Source organism: Chiloscyllium punctatum, chromosome 5 (assembly GCF_047496795.1).
Source record: "Chiloscyllium punctatum isolate Juve2018m chromosome 5, sChiPun1.3, whole genome shotgun sequence".
Taxonomy (NCBI): Eukaryota; Metazoa; Chordata; class Chondrichthyes; order Orectolobiformes; family Hemiscylliidae; genus Chiloscyllium; species Chiloscyllium punctatum.
In genome coordinates this window covers 64676096-64696179 of record NC_092743.1, presented here as the reverse complement: position 1 = coordinate 64696179, position 20084 = coordinate 64676096, and the positions used below count along the sequence as shown (strand labels likewise).

The 20084-nt window shown below is 39.4% G+C and overlaps 1 protein-coding gene across 5 annotated transcripts in view; it reads left to right on the top strand.

Moving 5' to 3' along the window:
* Nucleotides 1–17197, top strand: part of LOC140477127 (nucleolar protein 4-like) — a 343324-nt gene extending 326127 nt beyond the window's left edge. For all 5 annotated transcript variants that reach the window (XM_072570460.1, XM_072570458.1, XM_072570459.1 and 2 more), the window contains 2 exons: nt 12997–13189; nt 15525–17197. In XM_072570460.1, coding sequence (XP_072426561.1) covers nt 12997–13189; nt 15525–15727 — 396 coding nt within the window. In that variant the 3' untranslated portion in view covers nt 15728–17197. The remainder of the gene's footprint in view (nt 1–12996; nt 13190–15524) is intronic.
* The last annotated feature ends 2887 nt before the right edge of the window (nt 17198–20084 follow it).

The following is a 20084-nucleotide window of genomic DNA, read 5'->3' as shown; positions in this document are numbered from 1 at the left end:
AGTGAATTTGCAATGGAAATGTCATTGAATATCAAGGGGAGCTGGTTAGATTCTCACTTGTTGAAGTTGGGCACGACAGTTATGTGGCACAAAAGTTACATGCCACTTATCAATCCAAGCCTGAATGTTGTTGCGGTCTTGCTGTAAATGGACACAGATTGCTTCAGTATCTGAGGATTTATGAATAGTGCTAAATATTGTGCGACCATCAGTTAACGTCCTAACTCTGAACTTTAGATTGTAGGACGGTCATTGTTGAAGTAGTTGAATATAGTTGAATCTTAGACACTATGTTGAGGTGTTCCTGCAGAGATATCCTGGGACAGAAATAATTGGCCTGCAACAGCCCGAATTACCTTTCCTTTGCACCAGGTGTGACTTCAACCAGCAGATCACAATCACAAAATTTGCAGATGACACTAAAATAGCTGGAAAAGTAAGTTGCAATGAACAAATGATAAATAAGAAATTTACAAATCAATAGGAATAAGTTAGGTGAATAGGTGAAAATTTGACCGGTAAAGTTTAACTGGATGAGTGTCGGATTATTCATTTTGGCTGGAGGAATAGAAAGGAAATGTATTATCTAAATGGAAAGAAATTCAGGTGCTTTGGTACTAAAGGATAATGGACAGCAGGATCAAGGTATTGTCATGCATGAATTGCAGAAAACCAAAATGCAGGGTTTAGCAGGTATTAAGAAAGGCAAATGGAATTTTGGCATTTATTGCTAAATGAATAGAGTATAAAAGTAGGGAAGTTTATTGCTGCAAGTATTCAAGATATTAGTGAGTCTGCACCTGGAGTATTGCATACAATTTTAGTCTCCTTGCTTGAGGAGGGATATGGTTGCATTGGAGGCAGTTCAGAGAAGGTTCACTAGATTCATCCCAGAGATGAGAGGTTTGTCTTATGAAAAGATGTTGAGCAGTTTAGACCTATACTCTCTAGAGTTCAGAAGAATGAGGAGATCTCATTGAGGTATATGAATGCTAAATTGACAAAGTGAACATGGGCTGTTTCCTCTTGTGGGACAATCAAGGTCAAGAGGTCACAGTTTTGGCCTAAGGGGTAGCAGATTTAAAACAGAAACAAGGATTTGATTCCCTACAGTATGAAAACATGCCCTTCAGCCCAACAAGTCCAGACCAACCATCCGAAGAGTAACCCAACTCCCTCCGACTAATAGACCTAACACTATGGACAATTTAGCGTGACCAATTCACCTGGCATGCACATGTTTGGACTGTGGGAGGAAACCGGACCACCAGGAGGAAACCCACGCAGACACGGGGAGAATGTGCAAACTCCACACAGACAGTCGCCCGAGACTGGAATCAAACCTGGAACTCTGATGCTGTGAGGCAACAGTGCTAACCACTGACCCACCATGCCACCCCCTAGAGAAATTGCTTCACTCCAAGTATCATGAGTTTGTGGAATTCATTACCTCAGAGTACTGTGGATGCCAAGATATTGAGTAAATTTAAGGAGGAGATAGATTTTTAACTAATGATAGTTTAAGGTTTATGGGCAAAATAGTGAAGTTGAGGTCGAGATGAGATCAATCATGATCATATTAAATGGAGGAGCAAGCTTGAGGGACTGAATTGCCTACTCCTGCTCTAAGTTCTTTGATTCTTAAGTTTCCCTATTCTCATTGGCTCCAGTTTTGCGAGAGCTGCTTGTTGCCTAACTTGGTTAAATGCTGTCTAGATGGTCCCTCTTGCCTCACCTATTGAGTTCTGCTGTATTGTCAATATTTTGATTAAGGTTTGTGATGAGGTCAGGAGCTGAGTGATTGGAACACAAACTGAGCACTAGTGAATGGTTCATTGCTAAGCAAGTGGCAGTTAAACAGAATTATCTTCAACCCCTTCCATCACTCTGATGATGATCGAGAGTAGACTGATGAAGTGACCATTGGATGGTTAAATTTTTTTCTGCTCTTTGAAGACAGGACATATGTGGACAATGTTTCACATTGCTGGTTAGATGCTCGTGCTGTAGCTGTACCTGAACAGCTTGACTAGAGACAGTGCTAGTTTAGGAGTCATAGTCTTGAGTACTATTGCTGGAATTTTTGTCAGGACCCAAAACCTTTTCAGTTTCCGGTGCCTTCAGCTGTTTCTTGATACCATGTGGATCAGTATTTTAGGCTGTCAGGCTAATGCCTTGGAGACGCAGGTTCCAATCCTACCAAAATATGGTGAGCTGTTCTACGAACAAGTCAATCCATAGCCTGACATAGTCATTTTTATCTTAGTGACAATATCCCAGCCATCATCATTGGTATGTCCTTAACCACCAGCAGAACAAAGGCAGCAGATGTGATGGCACACAAATACAGTGAGGAGGGAGGTTCCCTGGGAGACCTCAACAATAACTTTGGACCTCTTGAGCTCAGCTCTGAAACTCATTACAGCCTTGGTCCAAACGTGGATGAGCTGAACTTCAGAGGTGACATTAGAGTCATTGACATCAAGTCAACAGTTAACCAAGCATAGCATCAAGGAGCTGTAGTAAAATTGGAGTCAGTGGGAGTCAGGAGGGGGAACCTTTTCCCGAGTTGAAGTAATATTGAGTACAAATAGTTATGGTTGCTGAAAATCATGCACCTCAGTCTCAGGATGTCACTGCAGCCATTTCTCAGGCAAGTGTCACAGGTGAGACTGCATCCAGAGTACCATGTATCGAGCTGGTCAATGTGCTTAAAGAATGACGTTAATGAATTGGACGCAGTTCAGAGATGGTTTACTAGACTATTATCTGGAATGAATGGATTGCCCCATGATGAAAAGCTAGCTAGGCTAGGCTTATATCCTCTGGAGTTTAGATGATTCAGAGGTAACTTAATTGAAACATGTGATCCTGAGGTGACTCGACTGGATGGATGTTGAAAGGGTGTTTCCTCTTGTGGGTGAATCTAAAATGAAGGGTCATAGTTTAAAAATAAGGAAACATCCATTTACAACAGAGATGTGGAAAGGAAAGGTTACAAGTCTTTCGAATTCCCTTCCTCAAAAGGCTGTAAATGTAAATTCTTTTGGTATTTTTATGGCAGAAGCAGATAGTTTCTTGATGACCAAGGGGCTTACTCTTGTTCCTTTGCAGATGTCCTAGGCCCAATCATCTTTAGCTGCTCGTCAATGATCTTAAACTATCTTAAGCTCAGAAATGAGGATCTTGTTGAAGATTGCACAATTCATGACTCCAGATATTGTGCAATCCCTTTCCATATGCAGCAGAATCTGTTACAGTGTATTTTCTAAGAGACAACGATGATTGTGTACACCAGTTTGCCAGAAGAACAATTTGCAGAGTACAAAGCTGTCTAGGAGGAAATAATGGGTGCTTACAAGCTTGTGCTTAAAGTGTATCAATTAAAATTTAGGACTACAAGAAACCCAATCAGATGTTTATAGAATTTGTAAAGAGAAAGAAAAGCTGCAGGAAGAGTGATTTATATTACTCAAATTTGGATGACTAGAATCATTTTGAAATGATGATGTAAATTTATTCTCAGAAGGAAAATATCAAGAGTGTGTTGGGTGAGATATCGTAGAATGCTTGCAAGTCTCACATTATGCAATCGCAACTGGTGCTAATTGCTTCAGTCTATAGTTTACATTGAGGCCCAAAGCACTTGTCCTAAATTCTTCTTTCTGGGTTTGTGATCATGTCACCATTAACTCATGAATGGACATTGAAAACGACTTGGCCATTAAATTGATACACACCAGGAATAGTTTCAGCGTGTTGTTGAGAAAGGGAACAGAAAAGATTCACCTCCTTTCTCCATTTTTCTCTGTCTTAATCACATCTATTCTGATCATGACCGATGCCAGTATTGCATAAGATTTCTTCTCAACTGAGCTTGACAGAACCCTCAACTATTTCATCAAATTTCTCACACTTCTGCCCTTACCCATTCCTCTTTCTTTCTCAGAATTACAATAGGCTTGTCCTCCCTTGTCCTCACCACCACTCTGCCAGCAACCATATTCAACAGGTCATTCCCCATAGTTTATGCCAACTCCAACACTAATCCACCAATAATTAATCATTTTCATCTCTACTGCTTTTTGTATTCCAAGGAAAACATTCTGTTCGCAACACTCCGATCAACTCTTCAATAAAGCCTGACACTTGCACCATTTCTAACAACATCCTGCATAAGCAGGAGATATTGTATCTAACATACCACTTCCTCCTTACCCATCATGCATCTTCCAAGTGAAACTGCGAGGAACGTTTTTTTAATTTACTGTATTTGATGTTCCTTCCTGCACAATGGAAAACTGACCTTCAGATTTGCCTTGGAATAAGGAGAACAGCAGCAAAAGGTCATAAGTGCTTATATCTGCCAGTGTAAGAATGACTCTTTGTTGTGTATTTGTATATGTTTGGTGGACTGTCAATTTAAGAGTCCAGTCACATGATCTAATCATTATGTCATCAGCCATTTTGGCAGAAAATAACTTGACCAAACTTTGCTTCCTGTTGAATGATCATCACCTCAATGAAGCTCCTGCTGTTAAACACTTTGGCTTTCTGGTCCTTCTTGGAACTTAGAAGCAAGCTGGTGACAAAGATAATATCTGCTTTGTGATCAAATGGATTAATTCATTCTAAGTTTCAAAAAGCTGTGCTCCTCACTGCTTCAATGAGAAAAAGAAATGAAATCAAAATTTGCCATTGCTGCAACAAAGTAGTTACAATCAGTAAAAATAATTCATCCCAGGAAAATGGTGAAGAGTGCAGAAGGCACTTGCCACATGCTCCACTGAAGGAACACTGAGTAGTGAATAACCCTACATGGAGGGAAATATCTTGAGCTAAAGACACAGACTCAAAGAAACACACAGTTGCAGGAATATTTGTTTTAATGGGAAGTAGCTCTAAAATCTTCATGTTACATTGTGGCACTCAGTCCTTCCCATTAAACAATAATAAAATGGCAAGAAAATATTGCATTTTCCAAAAATGTCAAGTGAATCTGAATACATACCTGAGGACAGAACAATAACTGGAACATCTGAGGGAGGCGGTATCTTAATGGATAATGCCAAGGCATTATGTAAATGTCTGAATATTCAGGAAAAGACAATGATAGAGTGTGTTCCCATTGCACCTAAACCACCAGAGGTTAATGTCAACAGGAAAAATAAACAGACACAGGAATCGATGACCTCCACAACATCTTACCTGTTGACTGTTGTATACTTGATTGTAAATATTGTGAATGTTTTCATTACAGGACCCTCTGATGTAAAAGGGAATGGATTTTGTATATTTGTGTAAGTATGGTGGACTGCCACTTTAAGAGTCCAGTCACATGACATAATGATGATGTAATTTGGGTAGGAAACAACTCCTTAATAGAGAATACATCTCGTTAATAAAGACCCTGCTGTTAAACAGTTTCTCCTGGTTCTTCTTGGAAAATAACAGCCTATTCCTATTATCTATTTTAAGTCTGTTAGCCAAATCCTTAATCCATGCCAGTATGCTGTTTCATATTCTGTGTGCTGAATTGTGCTATCCAACCTTCTGTGGTGGACCTTATCAAGAGAAGGTGGGCAAGTTCCATGTGTGACATTTTTAAAAATTGCCTGGCATCTTGGTTTCCACTGACAGGCGAGGGTTAAAGTTACCACTTAACCACCTTTTACTGCTGTTCCCCTTCTAGGCATCCCCCACTTTTCAAACGTTTGCTTTAAAACCACTTTACGAAAGACCTACATTAGTGCCTGTTTTCGCGAATCCGAAGAGGATTTTCGCTTTTATGAAAAATGGCAACATATTTCCCGTGTAAATCATGCACCTTAACATTATGCCATTTTCGGCTTACAAAAGATTTCCTGGGAATAGTCTACTTTTGAATTTGCATTCCTTACCCATAAGCAACCATAGCATCTCATGCTTGAGGAAAAAACTTCTACATATAATTTTAATTAATTGACCATGGTAAATATTTTGAAATCAGTTTTCCAATGTACAGTAATTCTAAACCATTTTACCTGGAATCGATGAATATGCTCATATATGTCTAATTTATATTTTTCAAAAGAGAAATCTTATATGTCTATTAGGTCTCAGCCAAAGCAGTTATGTCTCAAAAATGTAAACTAGTGGCTGACCTGGCTTTCCCCTCTGGATAGTTGTCATGGCAGCAACCAAATGTAGGCAGGTTTTGTGAATCTCAACTGTAGACTTTGAACAACACTTTGGATTACTATAATACAAATGCTGTTGCTAAAGCATTTTGAGGCATGATACAAAATGTTCTCTTCTACTTAGGGTTCATTTGTAGCTAATTTAAACATTTTCACTTCCTACGTGGCTCAATTTCAAAATGTTATTTACTCTGAATATCAAAGACTTTCTTTTTTTCTGGGAAACTGATCTGATCAAAACACATTTTCCAGGACAAGGTAACTTGCTTGATCTGCAGCTCATCTGCTAATTTCACTCACTCCTTCCACTGCCAACGCACAGTGACACCAAGTTGTACAAGATGCAATGCAGTAGACTAGGCTCTTTCAATAGCACCTTCCAAAAGTTTTGGCCTCTACCAGCTAGAACTACAAGGTCAGCAGATTCAGCACATAGCTGCATCAAGACATAGCAGCACAAGTGAGTCTTTCAACCTATCAGGTCTATCCCCCATTCAATGAGGTCATGGCAGATCTCATAATCCTCAACTCCACTTTTCTGTTTCTTTCCCGTAATCCTTGATTCTCTTACCATTACAAATATGCCTCAGCTCTAAATATCCTTAATGACACAGCTTTGACAGCTCTTCATGGTAAAGAATTCCACCCATCCATTATCCTCAGAAAAGAGAAACCTCTTTTCATCTCTGTCTCATTGAGTAATCCCTTACTGAGATTATGATCTCTGGTCCTACCCTCCCACTAGAGGAAACAACCTCTCAGCATTGCCCATATCAAGCCCCCTAAAAATCTTAAATATTTCAATCTTCTAAATTCCAAAAAGTACGGGCCCAGCTACTCAGCTCATCTCATAAGAAAACCCCTCCATACCTGGGATGAAAAAAAGGACCCTTTTCTGCCTGCCTCCAATGCCGGTATGTCTGTCTTTAGACAGAGGGCTAAAATTGTTCAGAGTATTCCAGCTGTGGTCTGATTGATATCGTTTTAGTAAAATTTCCTCTATTTTTATACTCCATTGCATTTGTAATAAAGATCAACATTACATTTGCCTTCCCTAATACAGTATGAACTTGAATATAAGCTTTTTTGTAATTCATGGATAAGGACTCACAAACCCCTCTGTCCTGTAGATTTCTGCAGTCTTTCTTTATTTAAATAATATTTAGCTCCTCTATTATTCTTGCTAAAGTGTATAATCTCATATTTCCCCATACAATATTCCAACTGTCTGTCTAGATCTCTCTATTGACTCTTTGATTTATTCTCACCACTTGGCTTCCTTTATACATCTGTTATTACATTCTTTATAAAGAATATTTAGAAATATATAATATGATCATTCAGTTTTGGCATGGCTTCATGAAAGGGCAATCATGCCTGACAAAACTATTGAATTTTTGTAAAAGGGAAGCAGTGGATTTAATATTTTTGGATTTCCAAAAGATGCTTTATAAGATATAGCATATTAGGCTAATTCAGAAGAGTCGGTGGGTGTTGGCGGCAGTATGTTAATTTGACAGAGGTGTAGTTAATTAATAAAAGACAGAAAGTTAGGATGAAACTGGGAGGCATTTTCAAGATGGCAATCTGAAACAAGTGGAGTGCTAGAGGGATCCATTGCTGGGGTCATAAATGTTTATGATATATTACTGACTTAGATACAGGAAGTAAATGAACTCTTGTCAAGTTTGTAGATGGCACAAAAATATAGTCTATAAACAACATATTGTAAATAATTGTAAATTATTCTCCTTTATCACTATTGCCTGTTACCTCCTAAAATAATTCTATAAATGTGTCAGGTATGATTTCCTTTTCATGAAGCCATACTGAATCTGTGTAATGTATTTCTAAATGTTGTGCTATTACATACTTTAATTCTTAATAGACTCCAATATTTTCCCATTGACAAGTATTTAGCTAAGTGGCTTAGTTACCTGTTGTTTGTTTCCTTCCCTTTTTGAATAAGAGTATTACAATGGCAGTTTCCCAATCCTTTGAAGTTTCTCTGAGGCTACAAGACTACTACCAGTACATCCCTCTGCAGTCACTTGTTTCAAAATCCCTGGGTGCAGTCCATCATGCCCAGGAATTTGATGGGCCTTTAGCACCATTAGGTTCCCTAGTCCTTATTCTCTAGTGATAGGTGTTTTGTTCAGTTGCTTCTCAAGAAGGTTGTTTTGTCCTAAATAATGTAGATCTTAAGTATTGTTGGAGCAACACTCATCCAGAGAAGATAGAGAACAGCCCATCACACTCATGATTTGTTACATGTAGATAATGGACAAGATTAGAGGAATGAGAAGATGAATTGCTTACCACCAAATACACAGATTCTGACCTGCTCTTGTAGTTACAGTATTTATAATCATTAATCCAATTCCGTTTCTGGTTAATGGTAAGCCCCAGAGTGTTGATGGTAGGAATTCATTGATGATAATGCCGATGATTGTCGAGGGAAATGGTTAAAAATCACACATCACCAGGTTATAGTCCAACAGCTTTTGGAGCGCTGCTGCTTCATCAGGTGGTTGTGGAATATAAGATCATAAGACACAGAGTTTATAGCAAAGGTTTACAGTGTGATGCAACTGAATTATACATTGAAAAAGACCTGGATTGTTTGTTAAGTCTCTCATCTTTCAAAATGACCATGTTAGTTTCACTTCTTTCATATGTAAATCCCAGAACTTTTTAAAAAATTACATTCTCAAGTGAACAATAGGTGCCATGTCACCCCAGATAATACATCGGAGGTGGGAGGTACCCTGTATGAGGTTGTCTGTGCCCCAACGTTCAGACTGATTCTATTTCTAAAAAAACGGATTTACAGAATCTTACATGGATTCATGCAGTTTTTGAGCAAAATGCAATGTAATTCTGCAAGTCCAAATTCACCCTGCAGACTTGTGTGTGTGTGTGTGTGTGTGTGAGTGAGAGTGTAAAGGGGTATAAGTCTGAGAGGTTGCATGTGTGGGTGTATATGTGTGAGCGTATGAGAGAGAGCTTGTGTATGAGAGAGGATCTGCGTGAGTGAATGAGTCTGTAGGAGTGTGTGTGTGTGTGTGTGTGTGTTCTCCGACAGGGAGGGAACACTCCTGTCTATTGATTGTTGTGCAGAGTCCATTCATCCATTATCATACCCTCTACTTGATCTCACCAATGTACGATGCCTTCGGGCATCCTTGTGGAAATCCAAGTGGAAGTCGGTTGCAAAGGTGCTTCATGAGGAGATTGCAAAGGTGCTTCAAGGGAAATTGAAGAAGCGAAGTGTGTAATTCAGATGGAATACAATGTGGAGTACTTGGAGATTAGTTGAAGAAACAAATAGATATTTTTTAAATGGTGAGAGTCTGAGAAGTGTTGAGCATCAAAGAAGCCTTGGGTCTCCTTATTTATGAGTCATTGAAAGCTAACACACAGGTCATCAAGTAATCAAGGCAAATGGTATTTATAACAAGAGGATTTGAATATGGCAGTAAAAATTTCTGAGGCAGGGGAATCTTACAATCAGTAGACAGAATCTCACAGTAAGGCCATTTAGGACTGAGCAGAGGAGGAATTTTTTTCCATTATAGAGTCATAAATTATTGGAATTCCCTGACTTAGAAAACTCTGGAGTCATTGAGTTAATGAAAGATTAATATTCATAGGTTTGACAAATTAAAAACTTCAACGATACAGGGATAGTGCATGAAATGATGGACATTTTGGTCTCACCACGCAAGTGTCAAACCACTGGACTATGTGGATCAACTCCCAAAACCTGTGAGATTCCTGTCAGTGAGGACAAACATTGAGGATGAAATTCAATGTTGCCTCCAATGTGTCATTGCAGCCTTTGTCTGAGGAATAGAGTGTTTGATGAAAGTGTCATCAACCTATTACCAAACTCATGGTCTGAAGGACAACAATGCTTTCATTCCTCTTGTTTCGATCGGAGACATGAACAATGTACAGCAAACGCATTAAACCTCTTGAGAAATTTTGCTAGTGATAAAATCCTGAAATCCTGGATATGTATTTCAATATCAGTGTCCTCTGTCAGGCCATCATCCCCAGTACTGAACCAATGATTACTGTCAATCAGTTGCCTTAGGCAGGCCATACTGTCTGCATGCCTGACTTCCAAAACATACTCTGAACTTTGTCTTGATAAGTAGTTACCGTGAAGGGTGAGAGCATTCTTCAAGGAAGTCTTTTTAAAATTCCCTGAAAAAGTGCAATATTCCCACCTGACCTGTGAAAATCCAAGTCAAGAACAGTCAAACAGAAGAACAAGCATTTATGAAGTACCAACCATCTTGAGCTTCCCTGACAGGCCCGGATTGAGGCCGGGCACAAAGAGTGAAAGGGGCATGTGAAAACCAAAGATTCCCAAACTCCTGGTTCAGCAGGATGGCTGTGGATGGCTTTGTGGATGTAGCTTTAGACTGTTTAGTCACCTTTAACCACACAAGAGTGGAAGAAAGGTATCCTTGATCTTGAGGACAGCCTAAGAAGAGAAATGAGAGATGTTTAAACAGATCTAGTACCCATAAAGCACTATGGACCATTAACAATAGCGGAATTACATTCAACCACAATCTGTAAGCAAACAGCCTGGCATATCCCCACATTCTACCACTACCATTATGCTGATTCTGAAAAAGATTCCATGACTTCTACACTTAATGGTAAGGTTCTGGGGAGTGTTGCTGAACAGAGTGACCTTGGAGTACAAATTCATCATTCCTTGAAACTGGGATCACAGGAAGATAGGACAGTAAAGAATGTGTTTGGTATGCTTGCCTTTATTAGTTAGTGCATTGAGTATAGGAGTGGGGAAGTCATTTTGTGGTTGTATAGGACATTGGTTAGGCCAGCATTGGAATATTGTGTGCAATGCTGGTTTCCCTACTATTGAAGAGATGTTGTGAAACTCAAAAGGGTTCAGAAAAAATTTACAAGGGTGTTGCCAGGGTTGGAAGGTTCGAGCTACATGGAGAGGCTGAGTAGGCTGGGACTATTTTCCCTGGAGCATTGGAGGCTGATGGGTGATCTTAGAAAGGTTTCTAAAATTATTAAGGACATGTATAGGGTAAATTGACAAGTTATTTTACTGGGGCTGAGGGAGTCCCAAACTAGAGGGCATAAGTTTAAGGTGAGAGGGGAAAAATTTAGAAGGGATCTAAATGGCCACTTTTTCATGCAGAGGGTGGTGTGTGTATGGAATGAGTTGCCAGAGGAAGTGGTGGAGGCTGGTACAATTACAATGTTTAAAAGGCATCTGGATGGGTATATAAATAGGAAGAGTTTAGAGCGATAAGAACCAAATGCTGGCAAATGAGACTAGATTTATTTAGGATATCTGTTCATTATAGACAAGTTGAACCGAAGGGTCTGTTTCTATGCTGTATAACTCTATGACTCTATAAATACATTCATTCTCAATGATGAGGGAAACCAATGTAACATTGCAAAAGACAAAGCTGAACTTAAAGTAATGTGCCAAGTGGATTTTCCATCTCAGCATCCTCATTAGGACAAAGATGTCAATCTTCACCCAGTTCAACTTACTCCACATGATATCACACAGCAGCTGAAGGCACTGGATGATGGACAGACTGTTGGCCCTGAAAGCCTTTTGACTGTTGCATTGAATCCTTATGCTCCAGAACTGGCCACATCCCTCACCAAGCTTTCCAAATCAGGTTTATCACTGACCACTAGCTGATAATGTGAAAAAGTCTATGTCTTGGGATACTCAATGGTGCTAGGAAAGAGGTTTTAAATTCTTGACCCAACAATCATGAAGGAGTATTCCAAGTCAATGTGATTTGTGGCTTTGAGGGTGATGACCATATGTGTCTCCTTCCCTTGCCTTTGTGGAGTAGAAGGGCCATGTTGAAAGTTGTTGTCAGTGCAGGTTGTTATGATGGATTTTTTTGGATAATGCCTGCTGCTGCTACTGTGAAGCAGTGGTGGAGGAAATTAATCTTTAAAAGAGTTCATGAGATGCTGATCAAGTTGGCTCACAGCGCAATCACTGGCTTTTTGTGAACACGTCAAAACTGGCTAATTTTGTACATTGCCGGGTAGATATCATTGTTGTGGCTGTTGCTGGCCTTGGAGCATGGCTCGTTCAGGAACTAAGAACTTCAGTCAAAGTATTACCATGGCCCAAAACTTTGGTGTACTTGGGAGCAAGTGAGTTTTCAACAACACGAGAAGTGATATTTACTATTCAAAAGCTCTTTGTATGGACTATTATTCCTAAATAAGAAAATTAATGTTGTATGTTTTCTTTTATGTTTGATACATTTATCTCTTTCTTTTAATCAAATCTGTAATTCACAATATTTATTTTGCTTTCTTTACACCATTTACAAGTAATACACATTTCCCGGGTTTTTACTTCCTGTTTTGGATATGACAGGGTTCAGTGGTAATACTGCAATCGGATTGGTTGAAAATCTTTGCTCTTGCATGGTCTGTCCACAAACATCATAGATCCCCTGTAGAGGGTATAATATTGGAACAGAAAGCAGATTGTTGGATGTCACTGCAAACAAGTTTGCAGCAAGTATATAGCAAGATGAATGTTGAAAGCCATTCACTCCATAACTGAGAGCAAAATTTTGGTCTCTGTTCAGCCATATTAGGAAAGTTTGTTTTGGTTCCAAAAGAAGATGTACTTCCTGAGCTTTTACTAAGAACAGGACTATTTTAATTTTGAATGAAAGCTTTAGGCTGCTTTTGCTTCTATTGTTATCATATAAAATTTTCATATATGAACTTTGCACTCCAATAAGGAAATTGTTTTGTATTTTTGCAGGAAGAGCCAGTTGCACTTGGAAAACAGTGGACAAGAGAATCTGCTCAGGTCACGTATACAGCCCCAACAGTTTCTTACTCACAGGAGTTAATGTATATCAATGGAAATACGAGCTATAATTACCACAGTTATGGAGGCCTGGGTGGTGGGAAGCAAAATCCATCTTCCTTACCAAGTGATGGTACCAACAGTGGTAAGTAGCATTAGTTATGCATTATCATCATCAATAATATCTCAAATGGTTTCAATGTGAAACAACAGTCTTTGCACAACCATCCATTATTTATATCCATGTAAATTCTATCGTATAAAGATTTTGTTTTGATCCCAACTGATGTTGTAACTGGACAAGACAGATCCCAGATGGGAGCCTGATTGGATAGATCATAGTTTGATTTATTTGGGTTTTTTTCCAAATTGTCTTTTGCTGAAACACAAGACCACGTTGGTTCAGATTTTGCTTTGACAATAAAACAGAAGTTTATTTTCAAAAATACTGAAGAAAAAATAGAATAAACCAATTATCTAATCATAATACAAATACAAAAAAATGTAAATTCAGTATAAGTATGTACCCATTAATCTCAAGACACTTGTATAAATTGAAAAGAAATAAAACATGCTTCCAAAGTACTTAAAATCACATCTCTAATACTGTACCCAAAAACACCCTTAACAATATTCATGCCAAAGTCCATATATCTAACACCTCAATAGATCAGTTGTGATTTCATTGTTTAGCATAGTACTGCAAATAGGTTCTCCCTGAAGCTTAATTACACGCAATCTTAGATGTACTTAGCTTTAAGTTTTTTGGTTTTTTGGTTCTTCGTGATTTTTTGCCAACACTAACTTCACTCTTAAGGGAACCTAATTCATTATATATCCATCCATTCTCTGAAGCACTAGTCTATACACCAACATGGGACATCATAGGACTGCCCAAGTTTCAAAGTAAAAGTGAAGACAAAGAAAATCTCCCTTTCTTTGCTGTGGTCATTGTTCAGAAGTATCTAGCAAACCTGAAGCCCCAAACAATCCAAGATAAATTTTAAAATCCATTCATGGTACATCTCCCTTTTATGCTAAAGCTAGGCCTCAAAGACAGTTTTAAATCACCATGGCTGCAGAAATACTTACAAGTTAATTATTAACTCGAGACACAGAAAATTCACAAGTTACCATTTCAACTACCAAACCCAAACTTACAATAAATGCCATTAAATACTTATATATGTAAGTCACAGTATACATCAATATATCAATTACAAATATAAATTACACAACAGGATGATGACCTAAACAGAAAAAGGAGACATTATAATTAGTGAATGAGTGAAGGGATTTAACAAGTTGTCTCACATTAATACTGTCTCAGTTCAGACCAGGATCCCAAGCGCCTATTCAAAGCCATTGATTTTAACGCTGTAACTTGGTCAAAATTTATCCCTTACACTTTGCAGTTGTTATCAACAAGCACAGTACCCGAATACTAAAAGATTATACTGTTTTTAGTCAGGTTTGTACAAAAACAGCTGCAGCTAACAATCTCCTATATTGATAAAGAATTTCCCTGATAAATAATGGCGTCGATTTTACCATCCTCATCAGAAAAATAAATATACACTCAACATTAAATCAGTTCTGTCCTGAAATTTCTTGACCAGGAGATCTCTTCTGAAGTAGAATAGAGGGGAATCTATCAATAGGAATAAAGAGGATCATTATGGAAACTATCTTCCTTTTTCAGCAGTAAATGCCATATTCTCTTTGAGGACTGTAAAAGCTGAGAGAAGCTAGGTATATAAAAGGTAAGTCTGGAGGTAGGGTGGCAGGTGTGTCAGTTTTATAGAATGTCAGATAGATAAGAATGTAAGTAGCTAAGTAGGTTATGGTAGCAGGTATGAGACAGTTAGAGGGTTGGATGCCAGGAGTATAAGGTAGTGATAAAGGAAGCAGTTAGGATGCAAGGTAGGTGAGGATCAGAGGGTGGGAGGGGTCAGAATCGATAATTGGGAGAAGTAATGAGGGGGAATTCAGAGTTGAGTTAAACAGTTATCCAAGAGTTAGATCAGGTTTTTCTGGGTAACTATTAAACTTAGGTGAGTCAGAAACATCTGAAATCTCCAACTCTTAGTTCAGGGTTGGGGACTTCTTCCAGAGGGTTTCAGACATTGTGCAATTGTCTGCAAGAAAATTTCACTTTACCTGTCAATTTCCAATTAGTCTACTGCATTAGGATTTCCACATAGTCCTGACATGCATCTACACTGCTGCAACGTTTATCTTCTCATCAGAATTTCTGGGCCATTATATTTCATTTTTGATGTTTTTAAAGATTTACAGTACATGATCTGTTATATATTATGTAATCCTACCAAGAGAAAGTTGGAATATCAAATATGTAAGTAATTTTTTTGCTTATGGAATTATCAAAGCAGGAATCATGAGAATGATTTAAAATTGTGGAGAGATATTCATTTAGAAATGAATCCATGTGTAGAGTAATGTTTCAATTCTATTTAAAGGACCAGCAGATCTCAGTGTGAAGAAGTCACTTGCATCACACTCTGGGTCATCCAACATTAACAATTCCAAAACCCCACCAGCTCAGCTGAGCCCAACTGAAATAAATGCAGTACGGCAACTTGTTGCAGGATATCGGGAGTCAGCAGCATTTTTACTTCGTTCTGCAGATGAGTTGGAAAATCTAATTTTACAACAGAATTAATTCCTGATAAGCTACCCTCGTTGCTGTTGATGTTTATATTTTTTGGGGCAAATGCATTTCCATTACTCTGCGGTACCATCGAACAATAACTATCACAGTCTCCCATCATATCCCTGAATGTAAGACATATTGGAATGCCTCTTGTCATTTTGTGGAACAATTGCCTTTTTAGCATAAGGCTTCAATCTGTTCTATTTCATATTTTCTAACTGAAGTAACAAAAAACCCACAAATATTTAACCATCTTCAAATGACTGAAAGCCAATTAAAAACAGCAGCATCAATATTGTCTTATGTTCCAAGTGCAATATGATTTTAAAGGTGCTAATAGTTTATTTTGGACAATTACAAGATGAAAAGAGTTTAAGAAGGTTTTAAAATAATCATGTTGTAGTAGTTGTGGAGCAGAAGTTGGGAATTTGGTGCTGGTTTTCAGGGTTGTGATGACAGATTTATGGGGAGTTATCTGAGCCAATTTATCATATTGGTTTTATACTCCAACTATTATCTATTCCCCATCTCACTCACAAGTCAGCCTGCCCCTATGTTCAGGTAAATTCAATCCTGAAAACTAATATGGTGCCTGGATAAATGCATCTGAACACGAAATAGACAATTTGTTTATTGGACTAATTTAAATCTGATGTTTGTTGGAGAAATGAATAAAAAAAAACTATGAGATGTATTTCACTGTAGGGTGTATATTTTGCAAGTAACAATCTGAGAACTTTGTACAGTTTAATTTTAGAGAATTCTATGAGAGGATGTCTTCAGACATCATTTACTGTGGGATGTATTTTGCTGTAGGTTGTATATTTTGCAAGTAACAATGTGAAATCTTTGTACAGTTCCATTTTACAGAATTCTATGAAGAGGCCAGGAGACATTTTTTGATGTGATGTGCAAAATGTGCAGTTTACTGCAGTATTTTGTTGTTCCCTGAAATCTGTACTGACCGGATGCAGTTCTCTCACAATTACTGTGGGTGTACTTAAATTCTGTCAATTATTTTATAAATTATTACTTATACACAAATTGATGTTAATTTCTGTTGTTTAGGACCATTTTATCAGTAATTCTTGAAAAAATTGCTTTTCATATTAGAATATAATTTAAATTTTGTATTTTGCTGTGCACTTAGTGAAGAGGTATAGTGGAAATCCCTGTATAGTTTCTACACTTGTAAATTCCTTAATTTGTCTCATTCATGTTGATTCTCATTTATGTTTTGATAATTGTGTTTAATGAATCAGTAACATTGAGTAGATGTTTTTCAATTTGTTAACAACTCCTGACTGTGATTGTGAACTGCGTTATGTGCACTTTGTTCTATAGTAATTGGACAGCACTGACATCTAAGCTTTTTTGTAATGTTTATTTGATTGATTGGTATACTGTTTAACAAAGTCAAAATGGTTGGTATTGTAGGTGAATATAAATGTGAGAAAACCGTCACTGCTATAATCCAAATATTTGTGGATTGTTCCTTCTGCAGCATATACCTCTTATTAGAAAGCTGGAACCAATAAATATTGAACAAAATTAGTTTTGAAACATCTTGACAGATAATGCCAAAATATATTTGTAGTGGAATGCAAATGCCTTTCTGTCCTTGATAACACCTGAGTTTAGTAGATTCTATCTATGCACTTGCTATTCTAAAGCAATTCTATGCATTGCCCAGGAAAAGGTTCTATCATAGTCTTTATTTACATCAATTGTTGGCTGTGTTTAAGAGCTTAAAAATGTGTTGCTGGAAAAGCGCAACAGGTCAGTCAGCATCAAAGGAGAAGGAGAATCAACGTTTCAGGCATAAGCCCTTCTTCAGGAATGAGGAAGATGTGCCAAGCAGGCTAAGATAAAAGGTAGGGAAGAGGGGCGTTGGGAATGCGATAGGTGGAAGAAGCTTAAGTTGAGGGTGATAGGCCAGAGACGGGGTGGGGGCGGAGAGGTCAGGAAGAAGATTGCAGGTCAAGAAGGCGGTGCTGAGTCTGAGGGTTGGGACTGAGAAAAGGTGGGTGGAGGGAAAATGAGGAAACTGGAGAAATCTGTATTCATCCCTTGTGGTTGGAGGGTTCCTAGGCGGAAGATGAGTCGCTCTTCCTCCAGGCGTCATGTTGCCATGGTCTGGCGATGGAGGAGGCCAAGGACCTGCATGTCCTTGGCGGAGTGGGAGGGGGAATTAAAGTGTTCAGCCATGGGATGGTTGGGTTGGTTGGTGCGGGTGTCCTCTTATGTCCACCCGATGTGGCCTCCTATACATTGGGGAGACAGGCCGCCTACTTGCGGAACGTTTCAGAGAACACCTCTGGGATACCCGCACCAACCAACCCAACCGCCCTGTGGCAGAACACTTTAATTCCCCCTCCCACTCCGCCAAGGACATGCAGGTCCTTGGCCTCCTCCATCACCAGACCATGGCAACACGACGCCTGGAGAAAGAGCGACTCATCTTCCGCCTAGGATCCCTCCGACCACAAGGGACGAATGCAGATTTCTCCAGCTTCCTCATTTCCCCCCCCACCCCCCCCCCCCCCCCCCCCCCCCCCCCCCCCCACCTTTTCTCAGTCCCAACCCTCAGACTCAGCACCACCTTCTCGACCTGCAATCTTCTTCCCGACCTCTCTGCCCCCACCCCCTCTCTGGCCTATCACCCTCACCTTAACCTCCTTCCACCTATCGCATTCCCAACGCCCCTCCCACAAGTCCCTCCTCCCTACCTTTTATCTTAGCCTGCTTGGCACAGCCTCCTCATTCCTGAAGAAGGGCTTATGCCCGAAACATCGATTCTCCTTCTCCTTTGATGCTGCCTGACCTGCTGCGCTTTTCCAGCAACACATTTTTAAGCTCTGATCTCCAGCATCTGCAGTCCTCACTTTCTCCCGGTGTTTAAGAGATCCTGCTTCTGCAGTGTAAACTCAGTCTTCAATTTTGGAAGAGCAGTTATGATCCAATAAAAGCAAAATACTGCAGATATTGGAAATCTAAACAAACAGAAAATGCTAAAGAAACTCAGCAGGTCTGGCAGCATCCGTGGAGAGAGAAACATAGTTAATGTTTTGAGTTTGGTATGACTTCTTCAGGCACCCCCTTCACAATGTTGATGCTACAATCAGTCACTGGATATCTGAACAAGGGAGACCACCACTGTGCTCCAGGATCACAAAAACATCTGGATTTGCTTAACATGCTTCCAACAAGGCAAATCCCCTGTTCTCCACTGGATTAATATCAATAACAGAAGGACAAGGCCCTTAAGTGGCCATGGGTGTTGCTGGATGCTGATTGGTTGGCAAGTCAACTTTGATTGGCTGAGTCTTTACGATATAGTAAGCATGGAAAATGAAAGGCTCTCTTGAAAAGTGCAAGAATTGAAAATATTCTCTTTGCAGAAAATGGGTTCCTCAATATGAAGGTGTACTTCTGCTCTTCTAAGCAAAGAAATTGTGGTTAAACAGACTCTAATGGAGCACTGAAATAAATTAACAGTTAGTAGAGACTTAGATAATGAAATCAAAACTTATTAAAGCAAAATAACATTGAAAATACACTTCTAGCAAGTGTAAGTTATTAGTGCAGCTATTAGTGCATTCTGGATTGTTCAGCATTTTCTCCCCAATCATGGAATCACTTCTTCTAGAAGATACTTTTATTTGGGTTTTGTAAGCACAGACTGGCTGAGGGCTATTGTGTGTGCAGCCTAATATGAAGAGACAAAGGAATGTGTTTTTTGATTTAATCAGCCTATTGTTGGAATATACAGCCTACATACATTGCAATGACACTACAATTCATACATAGCTCTGCTCAACTATCTGGGAAGTGGTCTGGCAAGATTTTCCACTGACCAGGCAGTTGGTATGCCAGTCTGGAGGGGAGTTGCTTCTGGAGAGGCTGTCCAATTCCCATCATAGTAGACCAGACCTTGGTGAGGCACCCCTAGGAGCTAGCACCTCCCTTCTTTGAGCTCCCACCTCCTCCCCCCCTCCCCCGAAAACAGCATGTTCTCCACTGGATCTGACCCCTGACCCCTCTCTCCACCAGACTTCATTCACACACACACACACACCTCCCCCAGCAGACCCAACCCAATCCCTCAACCACTCTCACTGTCACCACTTGTCCCAGCCCTTCATCATCAGACCTGGTCCTGACTCCATATTTTATTCTAGGCATGACCCAACCCAACCACCCTAAATATTGGCAGACCTGAACCACACAGACCCAATGCCCCTCATTCCCTCACCAGAGGTGATAACCCCCACTCCACCCACTGCTGGACCTGAAATCAGACTCAACACCCATCCTCCTTGGATGCTGCCTGAACTGCTGTGCTCTTCCAGCACCACTAATCCAG